The sequence below is a fragment of the Scyliorhinus torazame genome, chromosome 13 (assembly GCF_047496885.1).
Source record: "Scyliorhinus torazame isolate Kashiwa2021f chromosome 13, sScyTor2.1, whole genome shotgun sequence".
Taxonomy (NCBI): Eukaryota; Metazoa; Chordata; class Chondrichthyes; order Carcharhiniformes; family Scyliorhinidae; genus Scyliorhinus; species Scyliorhinus torazame.
The window spans coordinates 129,159,796-129,183,095 of NC_092719.1; the positions used below are offsets into that span (position 1 = coordinate 129,159,796).

The window sequence follows — 23,300 nt, forward strand, 5'->3', positions numbered from 1 at the left end:
ACAGAGGGGTTCTACAATTCATGGGCATTATTCATTATGCACTTTCAAGAACTGGATAACATTGAACATTAGTTGGGGGGGGGGGGAGAAAGAGGGGGGGGGGGGGGGCTGTGTGTATTAAGGGTGACGATGGGTGATCCCGGACTCCTTTTTGTCATTTGTTTATGTAAACATGCGGGCTAATGTTTGGGGTTTGATAGGAGGATGGGATTGTTGTTATTGTTATAGGCATTGACATATTTGTTGCTGATTATTGTTTATTGCTGGTGGGTGTAAATTTGGGAGAAAATGTGAAAAAGGAGAATAAAAATATTTTTTTTTTTTTAGAAATAGATGCAAATTGTTTCTTTTGATCATTTGCAACTACACCCGATAATCAGGCAGTAGTCAGAATAAGTGCCCTGCTTTTGGGTATTTTCTACCCAGAAAATATCTGCATTCCTACAATGGTTGGTTTTGTTTCTCAAGGTGTTTTTAAATATAAAACGTGGCACAAACAACGGAATGTGGCACTGAAGTGCGACAGACGGGAAATGCATGTTAGACGACATATATCAAAATATAACACAACTGTGTGAACCTATCCGATACCGAAACACAAAGCGAATAGCAGAACAAAAATGTTCTTTGAAACTCTTGAAATTAACATAAAATGCGACATGGATTGCTTGTTAAAGGGTAGATTATCTGCTGAGCGTATGGTCTGTGGCAGTGGCAGAGGGGTAGAATATAAAGTTTGAGATGTGCAAGACTGGAGAGCTGGGACCAAAAGGGAAGGAGCGGTGTTGCAACATGCTATTCTCGCTCTCTCCCCTAAAGCGATGATGAAAGATTTACGACAGCACTTTGCAGACAGCTGAATCACTGAGGTGCCCAGAAGTTTGTTGGAATGAGTTTAAAGTGCCGCCAGGTAAAAGTTTCTGCAAGGTGTGAATACAGGTCTGGAGAGAGCTTTGTTATGAAACACAGCGATCTTAAAACGCACAAAAGTGCTGTGATGCTCAAACGGGTAATTCAGACTTGACAGGAGGTCTATTCGTCGCGTTATCTGCTCCTTGCTGCATCACAGCACCTTTGTGTCTCCTCCTTTGATCTCGTAAAAAGGCAGCTGACAGCTCATGGGAAATTAATTCAATGACCTAACGTCCAATTTCCCACTAATCCGGGCGTGATATTTAATGTTCATTCTGAATTTTATCTCGCCATCGCATGTCTGTTCAAGTCCAATTTTTCAAGGAGGAGGGGGCAGATGGACACGGAACACACACCCAAAAAGAGAATTCCCCCAAGTGTGATGACAGCAGTCGACAAGAGGAACATGTTCAAGAAATACCAATGGGTTTCAGTTCCTTATATGGTACAAAACCTGCTGCAAAAATTTAAATAAAACCATTCATATCATGACCAGTCAAGGAGTGTTCTATGAATAAAATATTCCATTGATCAAAATGCATATTTATAATACAAAATTATAATATTTGACATTGCAAAATGTCCTCAATTACAACAGCGCCTACCTTTCAAAAAACATTCAATTGGTCGTAAAATGCTTTGGGAAGTGCTGAGATCGTGGAAGGCATGATACGAGTACAAATACTGCTGCAACCTGCCTCGGTGCTCTGTCAGATGGGTGCAAGGGATGGGCTGGTCGGGGCTGTCATTAGTGGGCGGATGTTGTGGGTGGCCTGGGCTCCCCACCCTCTCCTTCCACCCCTCGACCATCCCCACCGTCACCAGAGGGATCCGATGGGACCATGCAGTGGAATGGCTAGTTTGCATGCATCACCCAGGTGGACGGTGGAAAGTGCTGCTGTGGGCAGGAGTCAGACGTTGTCAAATTGTGCGGGGCAACAGAGCTCATCGCAGAGTGGGTTGTTATCATCCCCCATCCCATGGACCAGACTTGGTGCTACAGCCAATCCAGTGCCCCCCACCCCTCAGTGCGGCAGGTATACATCATGGAGGGAGGTAGCAGGCTGGGGGGGGAGGGGCGGAGGCGAAAGAGGGGATGGATGTGGTGTCCATGCCCCTGGCCTGTTCCCCCCGTCACTGTGCACCCCCCCCCCCCCAATGCCAAAGTTGTGAACCTGGAGCCGATCAGAGCATCCTGCGCGCGTTGGCCCAGACACACACGTCATGCGGCCTCCTGTGCCAGCCTGCTCCTCATGTTCTGTCCATCCTCCCTCTCTCCCACATCCTCCTCGTTGGATGAGGCCTGGCGTTCATTCTCCTCCATCAACACATCGCCCCTCTGCTGCACGATGTTGTGGAGGATGCAGCAGGCCGCCATAATGCGAGTGACCCTCTGAGCTTCATACTGGAGGGCCTCTCCAGAGCGGTTCAGGCAACTGAACCGCATCTTCAGGAGGGCAAAGCACCGCTCTATCATGCTCGTGGTTGCTGCATGGGCGTCGCTGTAGCAGGTCTCCGTATCGGTCCGTGGCCTCCGGATAGGCGTCATGAGCCACGACCATAAGACATAGGAGCGGAAGTAAGGCCATTCGACCCATCGAGTCCACTCCACCATTCAATCATGTCCGATTTCAACTCCATTTACCCGCTCTCTCTCCATAGCCCTTAATTCCTCGAGAAATCAAGAATTTATCAACTTCTGTCTTAAAGACACGCAACGTCCCGGCCTCCACCGCCCTCTGTGTCAATGAATTCCACAGACCCACCACTCTCTGGCTGAAGAAATTTCTCCTCATCTGTTCTAAAGTGACTCCCTTTTATTCTAAGGCTGTGCCCCCGGGTCCTAGTCTCCCCTGCTAATGGAAACAACTTCCCTACGTCCACCCTATCTAAGCCATTCATTATCTTGTAAGTTTTTATTAGATCTCCCCTCAACCTCCTAAACTCCAATGAATATAATCCCAGGATCCTCAGACGTTCATCGTATGTTAGGCCTATCATTCCTGGGATCATCCGTGTGAATCTCCGCTGGACCCGCTCCAGTGCCAGTATGTCCTTCCTGAGGTGTGGGGCCCAAAATTGCTCACAGTATTCTAAATGGGGCCTATCTAATGCTTTATAAAGCTTCAGAAGTACACCCCTGCTTTTATATTCCAAGCCTCTTGAGATAAATGACAACATTGATTTGCTTTCTTAATTACGGACTCAACCTGCAAGTTTACCTTTAGAGAATCCTGGACTAGGACTCCCAAGTCCCTTTGCACTTCAGCATTGTGAATTTTGTCACCGTTTAGAAAATAGTCCATGCCTCTATTCTTTTTTCCAAAGTGCAAGACCTCGCACTTGACACGTTGAATTTCATCAGCCATTTCTTGGACCACTCTCCTAAACTGTTTAAATCTTTCAGCAGCCTCTCACCCAGGAGCCAACCCCTCTGCCGAGAGGGAGGGGGTGGTGTCTCGTACATGTCAGGAATCATTGAGTATCCCAGTATGAAGGCGTCGTGCACACCGGGTATCGGGCGCAGACATGCATGAAGCACAGCTGATGGTCACATATCAGCTGCACGTTCATCGAGTGAAACCCCTTTTGGTTTGTGGAGAGCAGTCTGTCATCTGCAGGTGCTCATAAGTGGACATGTATCCCGTCGATCAAGCCTTTGACCTGGGGCATGTCAGCGATGGTGGTGAACCCCACTGCCGAAGCACCCTGGTGGGCTCAGTCCATGTGAAATGCATGTATTGAGCCGACTAGGCATATAAATCCTCAGTGATGGTGTGGATGCACCGAGGTCTACGAGATCCCCGACAGGACCCCACTCGGCACCTGGAAGAACCCTGTGGCGTAAACGTTCGGGGCGACCGTCACCTTAACTGCCACCGGGAGCAGGTGTCCACGCCAATACCTCACGGCGCCTGGTGAGCCATGATCTGGCAGATATGGCACGGTCTCCCTGCTCAGCCGAGTGTTGGATGGCATGCCTGATCCGGCATATCCTCGAATGATGGGTGCTGCCAGTACACGCAGGGCCTCATGAGGCGCCTCCTTGGCGTCTCCTCCTCCTCGGTCTGCCGTCTCTCCATCCTGGGTGGCTGACACCTGCTCCTCTGTGGCACACTCCGCTGCTGCACGCTCCGCTGCTGCACGCTCCGCTGCTGCACGCTCCGCTGCTGCACGCTCCGCTGCTGCACGCTCCGCTGCTGCACGCTCCGCTGCTGCAGCTTCCTCCTCCTCGAACATCTCCAGCACATACAGCTGCAGGGCATCCTCCAGGACTGCGGCAACTAACAGGAAGGACACAATTGCTGGTTGAATTCCAATATCTATTGTCTGCAGGGGTGAAAGCCGACATGTTAGCATGGTGCAAACCCTCGTGCCCAACCGGTTCAACAGCTGCATGGTGGCCCCGGTTGGCATTGCGGGCTCTGCTCCCGCACGTCACCCACCCCTCACCCAATCTCCGCATGCCTGGCCCAGTCAGTGCCCAGCACCGTGGGGGCCTCGGGCCCGGGCGCAGTCCCTGATGCCAGGGGTACCATCGGCTGGCACTGCCCTGGCCAACGGTATGCCCCGTGGCCCCCCACCCAGTGACGCCATAGGGGCTACAGTGGGTGTTGCCCTGGGTGGGCTGTCTGGTGGGGTGTGTGATGGAGAGTGGGGTGCGGGGGTAGGGGCATCCATATGGCCGTTGCCACTCTGCAGAACCAGCGGCCGAGGTGGGTGGCCAGTGGGATGCGCGGTGGCGGTGGTGGGGTGGGGGTAGTTCCAGATTTCCACGACACTTGGCGTGATATCCTTCCTCATTTCACTTCTTCCTCATTTCGCTCATGAATAACCCAGCTCTCATTTTACAAAACTGCCGTTTTGTCCTGGACAAGTGGTGATAATAGCTTCTATATTTATCCTGTTAAATCCCTTAGTCTTAAGTGCCTTTATTCGATCACCCCAAATGTTAACATAGTGACGCCTGCTCCAACTCAATAGCCTGTTCCCACCTTCCCTTCACATTCTTTGATCCCCTTTGCCCCAAGAACTGTCTCCAACTGTTTCTTGAAAAGATACGGCACAATTCTCTGGCCTTGTTGCACTCTCGCTCGAGTGAAACGAGGCTGGTGAATAGCGGGAGAGGTAGAAAACGGGAACCACACTGAGCGCCAAAACATTTGCGGTGCAACCGACCCGCACCCGTAAGCGAAATCAGAATCCCGCCGTAGCGTGGCGAGAAACCAATTATCACCACTTAAGCCATATTTCCAGACAATTAAACGGGAGCCTCCCCATATCCAATGGCCTCTCACGATTCAGCGGCCTCCCCAGCAAGTGGACACGCTGGCGCCAATTAGTACCCCTTTGCAAAAACGTGAACCTGGAGGATGGGCTGCTGTGGGATCGGAGGTGGTGAGCAGCCATATTCGCTCACAGGCAATGAGTCTGGGGGCACTGGGCATCCTGCCCCTGTGCTTGGCGGGGGAGGGGGGGGGGGGGGGCCTGCGGGGCAGTGGGGATTCTGGATGTGCACGGGACCACCATGCCAACCCATGGACCGGGTGTTCCTGTACTCGGGGCAACCCTAGCCCCCGTCTCTCTGCCCCCGATCACCCGTAACTCCCACTGAGCGCAAAGAGTTCTGGCCGTGTGACGGAAAAATTTGTTGAAAAAAAATCTTTTTATTCTCCACATTTACATCAAATACACAACAAAAGAAAAACAAACTAACAAAAACAAACACATTAACAATCCCTCAAAATAACAACCCCCTCAATATACAATCCAATACATCATTTGTGCATTCCAGGTAAAAGTTAACAAAACAAAGAAACAGTAAAGCCCCCCATCCCCCATGTTCAATGGTAACCTTTTCCCGAAAGTGCACAATAAACAGGCCCCAGGAATTTTAGAACCCCTCCTTCATCCCCTCAGCTTAAATTTCACCTACGAGTCAGAAATTCCAGCAGTTTCCCCTGCCAAGCCAAGGCACAGGTTGGAGAAGCTGACCTTCAACCTGACAGGACCCGCCTTCAGGCGATCAGCGAGTCGCAGGTTAAAGCATCTGCCCCCACACCCATCTGCAGCTCGGGCTGGTCCGACACACCGAAAATGGCCTCTTCGGGACCTGGTTCCAAGTCCTCATTTAGTACCCCAAGATGATACTAAAGACCTCCCTCCAATATCTCTCCAGCTTTGGATCGGACCAAAGCATATGTACATGATTTGCAAGGCCCCTTCCACACCGCTCACAATCATTCTCCAGTCCTTCGAAGGGTCGGCTCACCCTCGCCCTCATGAGGTGCGCCCTAAATACAACCTTCAGCTGCATCAGCCCCAAACTCACGCACGAGGTGAGGCGTTCACTCTTCGTAGCACCTCACACTACAATCCTTCTTCCAGTACCTTCCCCCAACTCTTCTACCCACTTGGCCTTCATCCCTTCCATGGACACCCCTTGCACATCCAGAATTTTCCATAAATCGCCGACACCACCCCTCCTCCAATCCCCGGTCAATACCTCTTCCAACAACGAAGGGGCCAACGCTATCGGGAAGCTCGTAACCTCCTTCCTTGCAAAGTCTCGGAGCTGCAGGTACCAAAATCCTTCCCCTTGCCTCAGTCCATACTTCTCTCCCAACTCTTCCAACCTCACAAAACGTCCCACCAGGAACAGGTCTTTTAATTGCCTGATCCCCCTCTCCTCCCATCTCTGAAACCTCCCATCCAGCCTCCCCGGTTCGGACCCACGAGTCCCCCGAATCGGCATCTCCCTTGGCCCAGTCCCCAACTTAAAGTGCTGCCTCAATTGTCTCCAAATCTGGTGTTGCCACCACCACGGGACTTGCGGAGCATTTGCCCGGGGCCATCAGAAGTGGCACCTTTGCCAGCACCCTCAGCCCCAACCCCCTACACAGACCTCCCTCCATCCTAAACTACCTGGACTCTCCCCTCCCTCCCTCTTCCACCCCCCTCCCCGCCTTTTCCGCATTTACCCCCAATAATAATATAGTAAATTTGGTAGGCCCAGCCCCCCATCCTGCCACCGTCTCTGGAGGACGACCTTTCCGACCCTGGCTACAGTCCCCCATCAGATAAACGAGGTGACCAATTTGTCCACTTCTTTGAAGCATGCCTTTGGTAAAAATTAGTCAGGCACTGAAATAAAAACAAAAATCGTGACAGCACATTCATTTAATCGCCTGCACCCAGCCTGCCAATGACAGAGGGAGATTGTTCCAGCTTGCAAAGCCCGCTTTCACCCACCCACCAAAACTAGTAAAATGATCTCGACAGAGACCTCCCCAATCTCGTGCCACCTGCACCCCCAAGTACCTGAAGTGGGTTGCCGCCCTGCGAAATAGCAGCCTCCCCAGTCCCGCCCCGACTCCTGGCTGGGACATCAGAAAATACTCACTCTTCTCCAAATTTACTTTGAATCCTGAAAACAAGCCAAACCTTTGGAGAAGTCCCATTATGTTCCCCACTGACACACTGGGCACTAAAATATACAACAATAAATCATCCGCATACAAAGATACCCTTATGTTCCATCCCCCATCGCACTACCCCCGTCCACAGTCCCGAACTCCTTAAACGATGGCCAATGGCTCTATCGCTAAAGCAAATAGCAGGGGGAAGATGGGACACCCCTGCCTGGTACCCCGGTGCAGGGCAAAGTACCCCAAGCTCATATTATTTGTGCAGACACGTCCCATCAGTTCCCTATATAGTAGCCCTACCCATTCCGTAAATCTCGGCCCAATCCCGAATCTCTCTCGGACCATCAAGAACCTGCACTCTACCCAATCGAATGCCTTTTCTGCATCTAGCCCCACCACCACCTCCGTCTCCTTTTCCTCGGCCGGGATCATGATTACATTTACTAACCTCCAAATATTCAAAAACAGTTGCCTTCCTTTCACAAACTCTGTCTGATCTTTTCCTATCACCTTCGGGAGGCAGCCCTCCAACCTTGCCGCCAGTACCTTCGCCAGTATCTTGGCATCTGTATTCAATAACGATATGGGCCAAACGACCCACACTCCATCGGTTCCTGGTCTTTTTTTAAAACAGCAGGCAGATTGAAGCCTGTCCCAAAGTTTGTGGTAGCACCCCCTTCCCTGTCGCTTCCTCAAACATCCCCACCATCAGCTTAGAGCTTCTTGTAATACTCCACTGGGAACCCAATTACCTCCTTTACCTCTTGTTCCCCCACCGACCCCTCCAATCTGGTCCTATCTTCCGCCTCGAACTGATGTATTGGGTAGGCTGGGTCGATGTGGACTGCAGTTGATGCAGTGTAGCGAGAGACAGACCTCCAACACTTGATAAGATGCAACACGATTTTATTTAATATCTAAACTATTATACATGTTCAACTGTGGGTTGACACTATGCTGACTTGACTGGAGACCTGATACTAGCCTAACCAGACTTACTCGCTCCCACATGGTGTTTGCACTGGCCAGCTCACTAACTCTGACTGTCTCAGAGGCTGGATCCCGAGAGAGGGGGAAAACTGGTGCCCTCTGGCTTTATAATGGTCGTGTCCTGCCTGGCGATTGGCTGCTCTGTTCTGTGCGCTTACTGATCATCCTGTGTGTCAATCACTGCCTGTCTGCCCTCCATTGTATACATAGATGTATATTATGACATCTCCCCCCACCCCCCTTTTTTGTTTGTTCTGTATTGTGTGTGTTGAGATAATAAATATTAAGGTGCATGTACGTGTGGATGTGTATATGTGCGTGACTATATACAGAATGTGCTAAAATGACCTTATGTACACAGGAAGGTGTCACTAGTGCAGATATAGGGCAGATGAAACGGTATCAACGATATGTACAGAGGTCAAAACGATAAGGTAACACAGTTGTGCAAAAGTTCAGTCTGTGTGTTTAGTCTCTGCGGCGGGCAACAAATTCTGGTTGACCGCCTCAAGGGCCCCCTGCACTTGGATAGGCGGGTCTGCCGCCAATGCGGTGGTCGCAGAGGTTGGCAGGATTGCTGGTAGATTGGTGGAAGAATGCTTGGTCTGACGCGGATGGTGTCGAGATCGGATTTGGAGATGAGGTTCGCTGATGCGCCGGTGTCCAGTTTGAACCGGATGTGAGCCTTGTTGACTGTGAAGACAGCACACCACTCGCCGTCGGGATCCACGCGGAGGATCGGGAGGTGCTTCGCTGTCTTGGAGAAAGGCAGCGCATGCTTCGTAACGATGCCCATCCGGTATGGAGATTTGAGGCACGCAGCATCAGGATTTGTTGGGCTGTCGGGGTTGGAGTCTGGCATGGCCTGCTGTATTGAACGGACGCTTCTGCGCCGCGCCTGGGATCGCTGGATGCTGGGCAGTGGAGCAGATCTGCAAAGGGCTGCATGGTGGGCAAGCTTGCCACACTGTGGACACCGTCGTGATTTTGCCGGACATTGCCGCTTTAAATGAGCGGAGCCACAATTTGGACACGTCATGACGCCAACGTCAGTGCGTTCAGTGTGCCATCGCGCATGCACAGTGCAGTTGAACGACGTACGCACCTGTGCAGTCTGGTCGTCGGTCTCGCCATCCTCTCGGTCGTGGCACACATGCGCAGGGGCCCGGGAAAAGCGCGCAGAACGGCCACTCTCGTCGATACTTAGGCCCTGCATTTGTGCGATGGCCTGCACCCGTTCCACCTCGTGGGAGGTTAGCTTTGCTGTTTCTGCCGTCCTGATGTGGGACTACCGATTGTTAGCATGTTCGTGGAGAATGCACGTTTCGATGGAGATGGTGAGGGTGAGCTGCTTGCCTTTCAGGAGCTGCTGGCGAAGGGAATCGGAGTGGACCCCGAAAACGATCTGATCCCGGATCATGGAATTAGTGGTCGAGTCATAGTTACATGACTGCGCGAGGATGCGGAGATGGGTCAGAAAGGATGAAAAGGTTCATCCTTATCCTGAAGCCTCTGCTGGAAAATGTACCGTTCAAAGCTCTCATTCACCTCAATGTCGCAGTGGCTGTCGAACTTCAGTAGGACTGTTTTAAATTTCATCTTGTCTTCACCTTCAGCGAATGTAAGGGAGTTGTAGATTTGGATGGCGTGGTCCCCGGTTGTGGAGAGGAATAGTGCGATCTTCCTGGGGTCCGATGCGGCCTCGAGGTTGGTGGCTTCTAGATAGAGTTGGAACTTTTGTTTGAAGATTTTCCAATTTGCACCGAGGTTGCCTGCGCTGCGGAGGGGGGCAGACGCATTCCATTCACCGGATGGCTGTTTGCTGGTCAACGCTGATTCACTCAAGGTAGGTCCGTGTGTTTGCTGGCCAATGCTGATTCACTCAAGGTAGGTCCGTCAATTTTCAGCAGCACTCACTGATACCATGATGTGTTGGGTAGGCTGGGTCGATATGGACTGCACTTGATGCAGTGTAGCGAGAGACAGACCTCCAACACTTGATAAGATGCAACACGATTTTATTTAACATCTAAACTATTATACATGTTCAACTGTGGGTTGACACTGTGCTGACTTGACTGGAGACCTGATACTAGCCTAACCAGAGTTACTCGCTACCACATGGTGTTTGCACTGGCCAGTTCACTAACTCTGACTGTCTCAGAGGCTGGTTCCCGAGAGAGGGGGAAAACTGGTGCCCTCTGGCTTTATAGTGGTCGTGTCCTGTCCGGTGTTTGGCTGCTCTGTTCTGTGCGCTTACTGGTCATCCTGTGTGTCAATCACTGCCTGTCTGCACTCCATTGTATACATAGATGTATATTATGACACCAACCTCGGAAACACCAGCCCATTCAGGAACTCCCTCATCCCTTATTCCTCTCCCGGTAGCTCCGACCACTACAGTTTTCCAAGAAGTCCTCTGACACCTTATTAATCTGCTCCGGGCCACCACCATTTCCCCGTCCTATCCCGTACCTGTACTATCTCCCTCGCCGCCGCCTTGCTCCCAAGTTGGGCTGCCAGCATACTACCTTCTCCTCGTATTCATAAATCGCTCCCCTCGCCCGCCTCAGTTGGCGTACTGCCTTCCCTCTAGCCTGGAGCTCCCTCCTCCTGTCTACCTCCAACATCTCCTCTATCAGCTTTTGAAGCTTCTACCTCTCCTCTTCATCCAACTTGGCCCAGATGATATCACTTTCCCTCCCCCCCCCCCCCCCCCGCTTCATTACTACCTTCAAGGCCTCCCATACCACTGCCTGTGATAATTCCCTTGTGCAGTTAAATCCTACGCACTCCTCAATCTCTTTCCTGATCTTCTTACAGAAGCTTCAGTTCCCCAACAACTCTGCATCCAGGGATGGGCTAGTGCCATCAGCTGGAGGACCTGCGGGGAATGGACACATGGTCACTCAGAGGGATGGGTCAGTCTGTGTGGCAAAAACCACCCCCAACCTCAGGGCCCATTCCTCAAAAGACGGTCTGGGCCCTCTCCTGGCAATTGTGGGAGAGCTTCTCCCGTGGAGACACAGAGAGGGCATCGTTAGCCACATGTGCGGTTCACATTGGGTGGGGGTGTGAAGGGAGACTGGGGTGTCTACTCACCCATGCTGCCCGGTGTAGGTCATTGATCTTCTTGTGGCACTGGAGGCTAGTCCTCCTGGTCACGCTTCCTGAGCTGACTGCTGCTGCCACTTCATCCACGGCTGGCTGCCCTGTGGCTCAACCTCTGGGACACTCGGAGAACAGGACACCCCGCCTGGCCTCCACCGTATCTAGGAGCCTCCCCAGGTCCCCGTCGCCAAACCTTGGGGCCGTTCGCCTGGGCACCATGGCTGCAAGCTGAGTGGGGTTGGTTCTGCAGGTGCTGTTTAAGTGCTGCTTGAACCAGTTAGCTGGGGTGGGGGACTGGTGAGTGAGAATGTGTTGGGAAGCCTTCATTTGCGGCGTGAATCCCATGAGGACTCATTAAGTGGACCAATTAATATTGAATAGCCTGCCTTGCAGAGTGCCAGGAAGGTTGTGGCAGTTCCAGCTCACTACCACACTTCGAAATCTCTCCGGAGAATCACGGCCATAGTGTTTTGGCCCCAACTACTTTCTGTGGTAGCGAATTCCACAGGCTCACCACTCTCTGGGTGAAGATATTTCTCCTAATGTCAGTCCTAAATGGACTACCCAGAGTCCTCAGACTGTGAATCCTGGTTGTGAACACCCCTACCATCAGGAACATCCTTCTTGCATCTTCCTTCTTGACTCAAGGGAATACAGTCCACATTTATACAACCAGTCTTCATAATTTAACTATTTGAGTCCCTGAGGTAGAGACCATATATTGTTTGTAATGTCCTGTTAGTTCCACACCTTTCACTCTTGGAGGCTAAAAAGATATACTGCAAGGTACAAGAGCATTCGGCCTCTCACTGACCACACCATTTGCATGAGCTTGGAACAAGCCGCAGGGATAACACCCAAAGGATTGCGTACTATGCAAAGACTCTCTTTGCCTTATGCTCTCAACACTGAAGCCAGCCGAGAACTTCAGCATCTATCAAATATGACACTCGAACATGCAAACCTTCCCGGAGTTCTGCGAATGCTTAGGGCATTACAGGTTCTGCCACAAAGGGCAAATGGTGAAATTTGTGAGCTGATACCAATACTGCCAAGTGATCGGGCAGCAGAACATCCAGGGTTTTGGGGGTGGGGGGGATGCGCTCTTGAGCAACAAAACATGAAGACCGTTTCTTCTGAGCTCCTGCCCAGAGTAACCTTTTTTGAAGAACAAAATACAGAAACTGGGAACAGGAGTAAGTCATTCAGCCCTTTGAGCCTGCTCTGCCATACAATAGGATCATGGCTGATCTTTTATCTCAATGCCATATTCCCGCTTTCTCCCCATACCCCTTCATGCCATTAAAATCTAAAGAAAATCGCTTTCTTGTTCAGTGTTTTGGCCTCCATAGCCTTCTATGGTAGAAAATAACATATGTTCACCAACCTTTGAGTTAAGAAATGGTTCCTCATCTCAGTCCTAAACGGTCTACCTTGTATCCTGAGACTGGGTCCCCTGGTTCTAGATTCGCCAACCAGGGAAAACATCCTCCCTGCATCCAGTCTGTCCAGCCGTGTTAGGATTTTACACATTTCAATCAGATCTCCTCTCATTCTTCTAAACTCGAGTGAATACAGGCCCAGTCAAACCAATCTATCCTCTCAGGACAATCCTGCCAACCCCGGTTTCAGCCTAGTGAACCTCCTCTTCACTCCCTCTATGACAATTATATATATCCTTTAAGTAGGGAGCCAAAACTCATGCAACACCCCAGATGTGGTCTCACCAAGGCCCTGTTTTACTGCAGTAAGACATCGCTACTTCGGAACTCAAATCCTCTTGCAATAAAGGCCAACATACTATTTCGCCTTCCTGATTGCTTGTTCCACTCCAATTTTGTTCACTAGTGTACAAAAGGACACCGAGGCCCCTTTGTACATACACACTTCTCAATATATCATTTAAATAATATGCATCCTTTCTTTTTTCCGCACCAAAGTGTATAACTTCTCATATAGCTACGTTGTATGCTTCTGCCATGTGTTTGTCCACTCACTCAACTTGTCTATACAACCTCGAAGTCTTCTTGCATTCTCCCCAGAACTCACAATTGTGCCCAGTTTTGTGTCATCATCAAACTTGGAAATGTTACATTTGGTTCACTCATCCAGGTCATTTATATATATTGTGAACAGTGGGGCCCAAGCAGTGCCACCTGCGGTACCCCACTGGTCATTGCCTGCCACTTATCCATGCTTTTAAATTTTGCCCACTTACCTCTTATGAGGGACCTTATCAAAAGCATTCTGAAAGTCTAAACACACGACATCCACTGGTTCTCCCTCATCTATTCTACTAGTTACACCCTCAAAAAACTCCTGTAGATTTGTTAAGCTTGATTTGCCTTTCATAAACCCATGCTGACTTTGTTCAGTCCCATTAATCCTTTCCAAACAGTCTGTTATCACGTCTTTTATCCTCTCGCATCTTCCCCACGACTGATGTCAGGCTAACTGGTCTGTAATTCTCCCTTTTTTCTCCCCCTCCCCTTTTGAATAATGGGGTTACATTTGCCACATTCCAATCCGTAGGAACTGCCCCAGAGTATATAGAATTCTATATCTAACTCAATGGTTCCCTAGTTAATTTAATTTATTTAGTGCCCAAACTTTTCATAGCTGCCACTGTTATCTTTTGCTGACTCAATTCCATTTTCGCCAGTCTCAATTGCCGTGTTTTTCATCATGGCGCATCCGCACTCAAAGAGGGGAAACACCGATGCGGATTGTCAAGTCTCGGCACTGCTTGCACCTAATCATAGAATAGAATCCCTACAGTGCAGAAGGAGACCATTTGGCCCATCTAGTCTGCACTGACCCTTGGGAAGAGCAACCCACCGAGGTCCAATCCTCCGCCCTATCCCCATAACCCAGTGACTGCGCCCAATCACACTAAGGGGCAATTTTGCGTGGCCAATCCACCCAACCTGCACATCTTTGGACTGTGGGAGGAAACCAGAAGGAACCCACGCGAAACCAGAAGAAACCCAAGCAGACATTGGCAGAAAGTGCAAACACCACACAGATAGTCACTCGAGGCCGGAATTGAACCCAGGTCCCTGTGCTAACCACTATGCCGCCCATGATCATCTGATGGAGGAACTTCCAAACACAGAAAACGCAAATCTTGTTACTATAGCTTCTCTAAGATCAAAACCTTTGTCTAAAATCGATGACAAGGTGGATTTTTTAAACATCTATCGAACTTCGTGGTTGATTACTGACTGAGAGGAGCTACTGACTTCCATTAACTCGGTCAATGCTATTTGCACTTCACAGGGGAGCGCCTTGCCAGTCCGAGCAATCCGCCAATGAGTATTCAGACAAAGTGATGCAGCTCGAGAATAAAGTGGTTTCGCTCTCATGTGTAGTTGACAAATTGACGGCTAAAACTGAAGACCTTGAAGCAAGATAAGAGGAGATCCAATCTGAGGATTTTTGGAGTGGGGGATAACGGAGGGCCTTTGCTCTACGGAACCTGTGGCACAGCTACTGAAAAACGCATGCCCCCCCCCCCCCCCCCCCACCCCCCACCCCCCCCCCGAGATGCTGCTGCCAGACAGTCCCAGCTGAAAACAAGGCTAAGGCCAAGATCTTTCATTATTGAAGTCCATTCCTATCATGTCAAGGAGGACTCTGCAGCTGGCTGGACATAAAGTTACCCTGCTCTTGAAAAGCAACAGAGTCTTTAATTTTTCCGTATTTCACTGCAGCAGTAACCAAGAGCTGCCTTTGCGGAGGTCAAGGATTTCCTACTGCAACGTCCGGGAGGAAAATTTAGTCTGCTCTGTCCTGCCAGATTAAGGATCGTGGATAGCAATAGCATTCACAAAATATTCCTTGATTCCGAATCAGTGAATGGCTATATTAGATGAAACCTGGCTACTGGTCTATCTATTTGATGGGCTGCAATGACAGTCGACATTCCATCGCATTTCAGCTGTGGGAAGCTTCTTTTTCCTTTTGATGGGCTAGCACTGCTGCCTCATGGCGCCGAGGACTCGGGTTCGACCCCGGCCCTGGGGCACTGTCCGTGTGGAGTTTGCACATTCTCCCCGTGTCTACGTGGGCCTCACTCCCACAGCCCAAAGATGTGCAGAGTAGGTGGATTGGATACACTAATTTGGGAAATAAAAAGAATTGGGCACTTCAAATTTATTTTTAAAAATGTTTTGTTTTCCTTTCTACAGCCGCCCACAGCGCATTAATAATGTTGAATGCTTGATGGTAGGATGATATTAACAGCAGCCGCAAAGGTTGAAGGACCTGATTATGATGTTGCTAATTGTGATAACATGTTTCAATGTGGCAATTGTAATGCTATTTGCTGGGCTATTTGGTGCTTGGGAAACCCCTTAGTTTTATTTTGCTTTGGGTGGGGTTTGGAGTAAGTTCTTTTGGGTTATCCTGAAGATGACCATGTTGGGCGGCGCAGTGGCTAGCATTGCTGCCTCGCGGCACTGAGGACTCGGGTTCGATCCCGGCTCTGGGTCACTGTCCGTGTGGAGTTTGCACATTCTCCGTGGATGCGCGGGTCTCACCACCACAACCCAAAAAGATGTGTTGGGTAGGTGAACTGGGCATGGAAAAAAAACAGAATTGGATACTCTAAATTTATTTTAAAAATCAAAAAAAAAAAGACTATGTTTGCATCTAGCTTAAGAAGAGGGGCAGGGAGAGGTGCGGAGGCTGGCGTTGTGGACTTTTTCTATTTTCATTCATTTTCTCTCATCTCTCCTATTTCTTTTTTTCTTTGGTTGCTCTTCATCACTTTGTGATTTGTTTCGACTTGGTTACCTCAATCTGGTCTGTCATGGCAGTGTCCCTTTCAGAAATGTTTTTGTCTCATCACATAGCTTCAGTGATGCCATTCTGTGGGTGGAGCTGGCTGTGACTCTATGAATTTTTACTTTCGCTTTGAGCTTTGGACTGGTTTGAACTGCACTGGTTGAAAGAAGTGTCTTTCTCTATCTTCATAAAAGAGATAATTGCTTTCTGGAAGGAATTCAAACCTGCTGTTTGAAAAGGGGAACTAGAGAATCACTAACAAGTCTTATACGAGTGAGAATGCTGTGTTCTGGGCCACGCCTTTGAAAAGGGGTTTATGGTTTTACTTGGATTTTGTTATTAAATTGGAACAATTAAGGGGGAATTCATTAAGGGTTATACATAGATTATTGTAGGTGTGTGGGGTCTTCATGCTTGTAATTGATAAAAATTCTTACTGTGTGTACAATACAAATTACAATACAAATGTAATTAAATTCTTCGAATAAAGCTTGTTTTTTGGATTAAAAACGCCCAAGAAGTCCGTTGAATAACACCTGAAAGGCAGACTCTTGTGCCCATCCTACCCAAATTCAATAAACAGATAATAGGTCAGGTGAACTCCATAATAAACTTTGTAGTTTTCTCAACCCTGGCCCATAACAGGTCAGTTAATAATTTTCCATTTCTGTGTAATGACACCTAAGAATGCTTAATCTAATATGTCCAAAATTGCTACAAATGTTGTTACGTGGAATGTAAAAGGGCAGAATCACCCTGTAAAACGCAGTAAGGTATGTTCTCACTTGCAGAAGTTTAAGGCTGATATAGCTTTTCTCCAGGGAACTCATTTGCTCATACCTGGTTGTTTTAGACTAAGGCAGGGGGCGGGGTGCAGGATTTTCATTCCAAATTTCACTAAATCATGGGGGGCAGGGTGATGCTGCAATTTTGATTCAGAAAAATATCTGGTTTGTCTCCTCACATATCATAGCGGATCCTAATGGCACTTTGTGATTGTATCTGGTGGTTTTGTTAGTAAACAAGCCATTCTGGCCAACCTGTATGCACCCAATTGGGATGATGGTCAGTTTTTTTAAAAAACAATTTTTTTTTTCTCCTCTTTGCCCAACATGCACAACCATCATCTGATTCCGGGTGGGGACTTGAATTGCGTTTTAAATCCTTCTCTTGACCGCTCCAAGACTGGTTCATGCTGGAGCAGCTTCTGTTATTCTGTTCCTTTTTACAAATCGACAAAGTTACAGATCTGTGGCGTTCTCTTTTCCCTGCTGCAAGAGACTTTTCTTTTTTTCCCTCCAGCTCATCATTCTTATTCAAGATATGCTCTTTTTAAGATAGTAAACCGCTTTCGCTTTTAGACTCCAGTGAATGTCATAGTATTATCTGATCATTTCCGTCCACCCACATCGACAAAATGGGCCCGCTCAACGTACTTTGTACTCTGATCCTATTCTTCTCTCGGATGAAGAATTTATTAAATTTATCTCCTCCCAGATTGATTTTTTCTTAAGACATCAATACGATCTCCAATGTAATTGCATCCACTATTTGGGAAGCGTCTAAAGTTATCTCAGCGGTCAGATTATTTCATTCAAAGATCAGTAAGCAGTGCTCAAGTCACCTATCTGAATTAGTTGACTCCAAATTGACTGGCGGTATCGGTCTGCACCAACTCGAGCTTTTCAAGGAAAGACTCCATTTACAGACCAAATTTAATATTTTATATACCAACCAGGCTGAGCAACATTTTATGAAATCCAGACACCAGTTTAATGAGCATGGCGAAAAAGGCAGAAAAATTCTCTGTAGCTAACTTGGCATGCCAGTGACTTTTAACCGGACCACAGATCTTCGCATTGTATTTGGTACTTCTACATGAGATTCCCCAAGTGTATAAATGATAAATTTAAAATGTTATCTACGCTGTATTCCTCTGAGGTGGCAGATAATTCTAACTTTCATTTATTTGTGGCAAGCTTGATATTCAACCTTGAGCCCGGTTAGTAGGTACGCGTTAGATAATCTCCTCTCAACTCAAGAAATAGATCAAGCCATCAAGGTGCTACCGGATGGTTTTTCTGTTGATTTTTAAAAAAATTCTCTTCCCATTGATCTCCCCTGCTTAGCTTAGTCTTCTCAGAATTGCTTTTACATGGTAATCTTCAGTTTACATTAAATCAGACAAACAGCTCACCATTGCTGAAAAAGAGTAAAGGACCCTCCTGAGTGCAGATCCTTTCGCCCCAAGTCTCTGCTAAACACGGATTACAAGATACTAGGCAAAGTTCTCGCCCTCCATTTGGATGCCATTTAGTCAACTATTCTCTCTCCTGATCAATTTGGCTTTATTAAGAGCTGACAGTCATTGTCCAAATTAAGGTGGCTATTTAATATTATTTACTCTAAGACTCCGTCTCCTTCTTCAGAAGTTATAATTTCCTTGGATGTTGAAAAAGCATTTGACCATGTAGAATGGGACTATTTATTCAAATTTTGAGAAAAAAAATAAAAATAATTGGGTACTCAATCTATTAAAAAAATAAAAATTATATTCATCACCCGTAGCTTCAATCCGTGGTCGCTGTTAATTTTGTCTACCATCTCTATTTCTGTAGTGGGATTTCAATTGACCTCGCAACACATCCAACGTTGACTGTTGTGCATTTGGCACTTCCACCTAACACAGCAGCATGAACACAGACTTCTCAATATAATTTTGCAGTTACAAGGGATGTCCGGTGCGATAAAAATGAATGCATTTCTGAAGTGTTGTTCATGACCTTGCAACATCTCAAATCACTTTACAGCTAATGAGGTTCTTCTGAAGTATAGTCACTTCTGTAATATACGGAATCGCATTGACCAATTTGTACAGAAGAAACTCCCACAAAGCAGCAAAAGGAAAATGACCAGCTCATCATTTAAAAAAAAAATGATGTTTGATGAGGGATAAAGATTGGACAGGACACCAGGGTGAACCCCTCCTGTTCTTCTTCCCAAGAATGACATGGGATCTTGCACATCCATCTGCGGGGGCAGCCTCAGCCTCAGTTTAACGTCTCAACTGAACGGCAGCTCCTCCAACCGTGCTGTACTCCCTCAGAATTGCAGTGGAATGTTGTGCCCAGGTTTCTGGAATGTTACTTGAACTGGCAACCTTCTGGCTCAGAGGTGAGAGCGTGACCACTGCGTCATGGTTGCCACCGTCACTCAACGGATGCAACAACTGTAATTCAGTGATCAAAATTTATTGTCTCTAACCAATTACTATCTCCATGTCAAGTGCTTTCAATTCCAAACCATTTTGAAAAAACTTAATTTTCTCAATTTTGGGACTGATAAAATTTCCAAACAATTCATGTACATGTCAAATTGTCTAGAATTAGCCATCTTTGGCTGTTTAAGGAACAGCTATGTTGTGGATAGTTTTAAAACAACAGTATATGTTCAAATGAAATGGTCACAAATTCATTAAATTGGGACCCCGAATTGAGCAACTCGTTGCTTATTTAGATGTAGATTGAAAGCTTTTAGTCAAGTGTTCGAGACTGAAATGAAGTTTAAACTGAAAAGCTAGGCAGAGAGTAAGATCATTCAAATTTCAATCCAAATTTTTGTTGATGAAATATATTAGGAGAGGAAGGTAATCAAAAATGGACATGAGCATGTTCAAACATTCCACTTAAACAAGTCACACAAATTACACATGAATCAAGGTGTTATTACCTCCTCGGACACCTTCAAATGGATAGAATAATGCGACCAGCAGGTTCATGAGGACTGCCAGATTGAAAGAGATGCTGCTCCAGAATGTCATGTTGCGGGAGCACCAGTATAAAACTGGCTGACCTGAAAAACAAACCCGAAAGCTAAAAGTAAATGCCTTTATTATAGTTACTTACTTCAACATTGTAATTAAATTAATAAATTACTCTCATTGTAGGCTACTCTTAGAAATATATCAGATAAAGTGAATGGTAATACTCAAGATAGGTAATATGGGGCCAGATAAGCAGATATTAAAACAGCATTACAAAGCAGTGGCATGGTGCTTTACGGAAAAAGCTTGTGCACCCAGACTGACGCAAGTGACATCTCAGCAAAGAGTGAGAGGAGATCCCCGAAGCCTGCTCCATCCACGGCTCATTTTGATCACAGCGGATCTGTACCTCAACTATTTGCCAGTCCTGTTTCCACATTCCTTTTTACCAATAGCTACCAAAAATCAATCAATCTCAGTTTTGAACATTTTCATTGACCCAGATCAGAGGAAATTACTTCTGGGTCGACCCAGTGAGATTGTTTTGCCATTTTAATCACCTCTATTAGGTCATTAGGTCATCCATCCACTTTCTCAACTCACGGAAATATGCGGCAAAAATATAGAGGCTGCTGAATCTTCTTCCCCGGCATGAGGAGAGGAAGGAGGTGGGCCTAAGGATTTGGTGGGTTGGCATCGGGATCGACGTCCGACACCTTCCTGCACTGGCTGGAAGTTCTGGGCGGGAAGGCCTAAGGGTGACCTTCCCACCCCACCTCCCCTCAAGTCCCTTAAATGGCCAATTAATGATCATTAAGGGTCCCTTCCTACCTCTTTGTAACTCCAGGAGAGCCTACTGACATGTGACCTACTTAACCAATAAAATTGTGCGTTCCCTCGATCTTTACTAACCAGTGCATGATTGAGAGCATGAACAGTAGCAAGGGTTGGCCATTGATAGTCTCCCATGGTCCCCTTCTGCCACAACCGTTATCCCACGTGAACCACCCCCTCATTCCAACAGCACTTACTTGTGGTGCTGGGACTCGGGTAGGGGGGAGCATGGTACTTTTCCAGCAACCTCCTCCATGATGCTGACAAGATCTGCCGGCCTCTGATTGGTCAGCAGCTCTTGACTGCCAGGAAGGGTTACCTTCCAGGGTCCTCAGTCTGAGGGAAGGTTTGTTGCTGTCCACCTAACTGCCTAATGGGCAGAAGATATGGGGAGCCTTCCTCCTCAGAGCAAGCAGGGGTGTCTTGTTGCTTTTTCAGGCAGCCCACCAAGAATGGAAGATTCTGTTCTGCGTTTAAAACTTCACCTTTTAGTGCTGCAATTCTAGTGAATCTGCACCTCATCCTGCCCAAGGGTAGAGTGTACTTCCCAACTTAAGGTCTGTTACAACTCTCACCGAGGTCACAGGGGATGGACTATCAGGTTCCCGTGACCTCAGCAGAGTATGAACTTTCTCCTTTAAGGGGCGGAGCTTCCCTTTTTGGGTATAAAAACCTCAGCCTAAAATGTAGACTGGGGCTGGAGAACCCTTTGGGGCGTGGAGAAGAGTAGTTGTGCATTTCATTAAACTTTGCTTTGCCTACTGCTCGGATCCAACAGTTCCCAAATCTTAATGCAGCATTTCAGCTGGGGTCTGAGCAAGAGGCTGTAGAAATGAAGCCTAAATGTCCTTCCTTTTGTATTCCAAGATGAAGGCCAGTCATATTTTGATTTTATTTTGTAGCTCTTTGTATACCTGGGCATTTAAATCACTTGGCTTCCCCATGCCTTTAAATGCATCTAACTCGGGGGGGGGGGGGGGGGGGATGATATTGTAGGGCACAGGGTTATCAACGATAAGCAAGCAATATCCAGGTACTTTACATTTACCCAAGCTTAAAATTAAACAGCTGAGTTAAAGTCAGACCAGTGCTCCAATCGTACATCTGATCAAATTTGCATTGAAACTACAGAATACAACAGCTCTTTTTAACATTTTAAGGAACAAAATGTACAATGTTCATTAATCACTGCAATAAGACATGGAATGAGCCATTCACAATATTGCATTACAAGTGGTGAAACAGAAGATTGATAATAGACATCAGGGAAAGCCCAGGCTCACCATTTAGTTACATTTGTGTATGTGATTAATGTATGCATTTCAGATATTTATTGTGTTACATGTATCTGGCGCAGTAATCATTAAAAGCCTGGGTTACTAGGTGTATGCGTCTACAGCAGTAAGAAATCCTGGTTTAAAAGACAGGCAGACACTGGGGCAACAGAAGGGGCAATTAAAGCATTGTAAAAGTTAAATCGTTCATTCCAACCATATATAGCATTTACATAAATAAGGCTAATGGAATTTTGTTTATATAAAGAAGGTTCCCTGGGGTTTAGATAATTGAGGGGTTGTGGTTCGCCATAGTAAGATGGTCATACCCAGTTGGTGGGATAGAGATGATGTAGTTAATGGGAGGGGCCAGGGGCTGAAGCAGTCAGGTATTGAATTTCAGTTTAGATTTTGCTGTGAACAGAACAGGAGCTCTTTGCCAAATACTGGGAAGTTAAACAGTAGTTTGACACAGGCAAGACTCTGCAGGTTGTTTCCTGAAGGACCTCTCTCTCAAGGCAGTTTCTCCAATGCATCTCTATAGAGTATTCCTATGTTTGCCAACTGTATTTAAAAGTGGACTTAAGAGATCGGTTTTGTTTGCTTGAAGGTAAAAGCTAGCAGTTAGTATTTCATTTTATTGTTAAGCATTGTTTAACTGGTAATTATAAGCTATTTCTTGTATGATGTTAAAGTTAGTTTAATACTGCATCAATTATAACATTTGTTTTAATGCACCACATCCCTATTTGTGTGTGGAGTCACTCCTGGAGTGAAGTACCTTTTCCTCACAGTTTTCGAAACTAAATTAAATATTGAGGTTTCTGTCCAGTATCCTAGCAAATGTTTGGGTCTGGTCTGGGATCATAACATGCGGCCTCGGGGCAGCACGGTAGCATAGTGGTTAGCACAATTGCGTCATAGCTCCAGGGTCCCAGGTTCGATTCCCGGCTTGAGTCACTGTCTGTGCAGAGTCTGCACGTTCTTCCCGTGAGTGCGTGGGTTTCCTCCAGGTGCTTCGGTTTCCTCCCACAGTCCAAAGATGTGCAGGTTAGGTAGATTGGCCATGATACATTGTCCATAGTGTCCAAAGTTGCCCTTAGCGTTGGGTGGGGTTACTGGGTTATGGGGATAAGGTGGAGGTGTGGGCTTGGGTAGGGTGCTCTTTCCAAGATCTGGTGCAGATTCGATGGGCCGAAT

The 23,300-nt window shown here is 47.4% G+C and overlaps 1 protein-coding gene across 5 annotated transcripts in view; it reads right to left on the reverse strand.

The window, feature by feature from the left end:
* Positions 1-23,300, reverse strand: part of itpr1b (inositol 1,4,5-trisphosphate receptor, type 1b) — a 731,378-nt gene that overhangs the window by 202,709 nt on the left and 505,369 nt on the right. For all 5 annotated transcript variants that reach the window (XM_072472138.1, XM_072472140.1, XM_072472139.1 and 2 more), the window contains one exon: positions 19,959-20,081. In XM_072472138.1, coding sequence (XP_072328239.1) covers positions 19,959-20,081 — 123 coding nt within the window. The remainder of the gene's footprint in view (positions 1-19,958; positions 20,082-23,300) is intronic.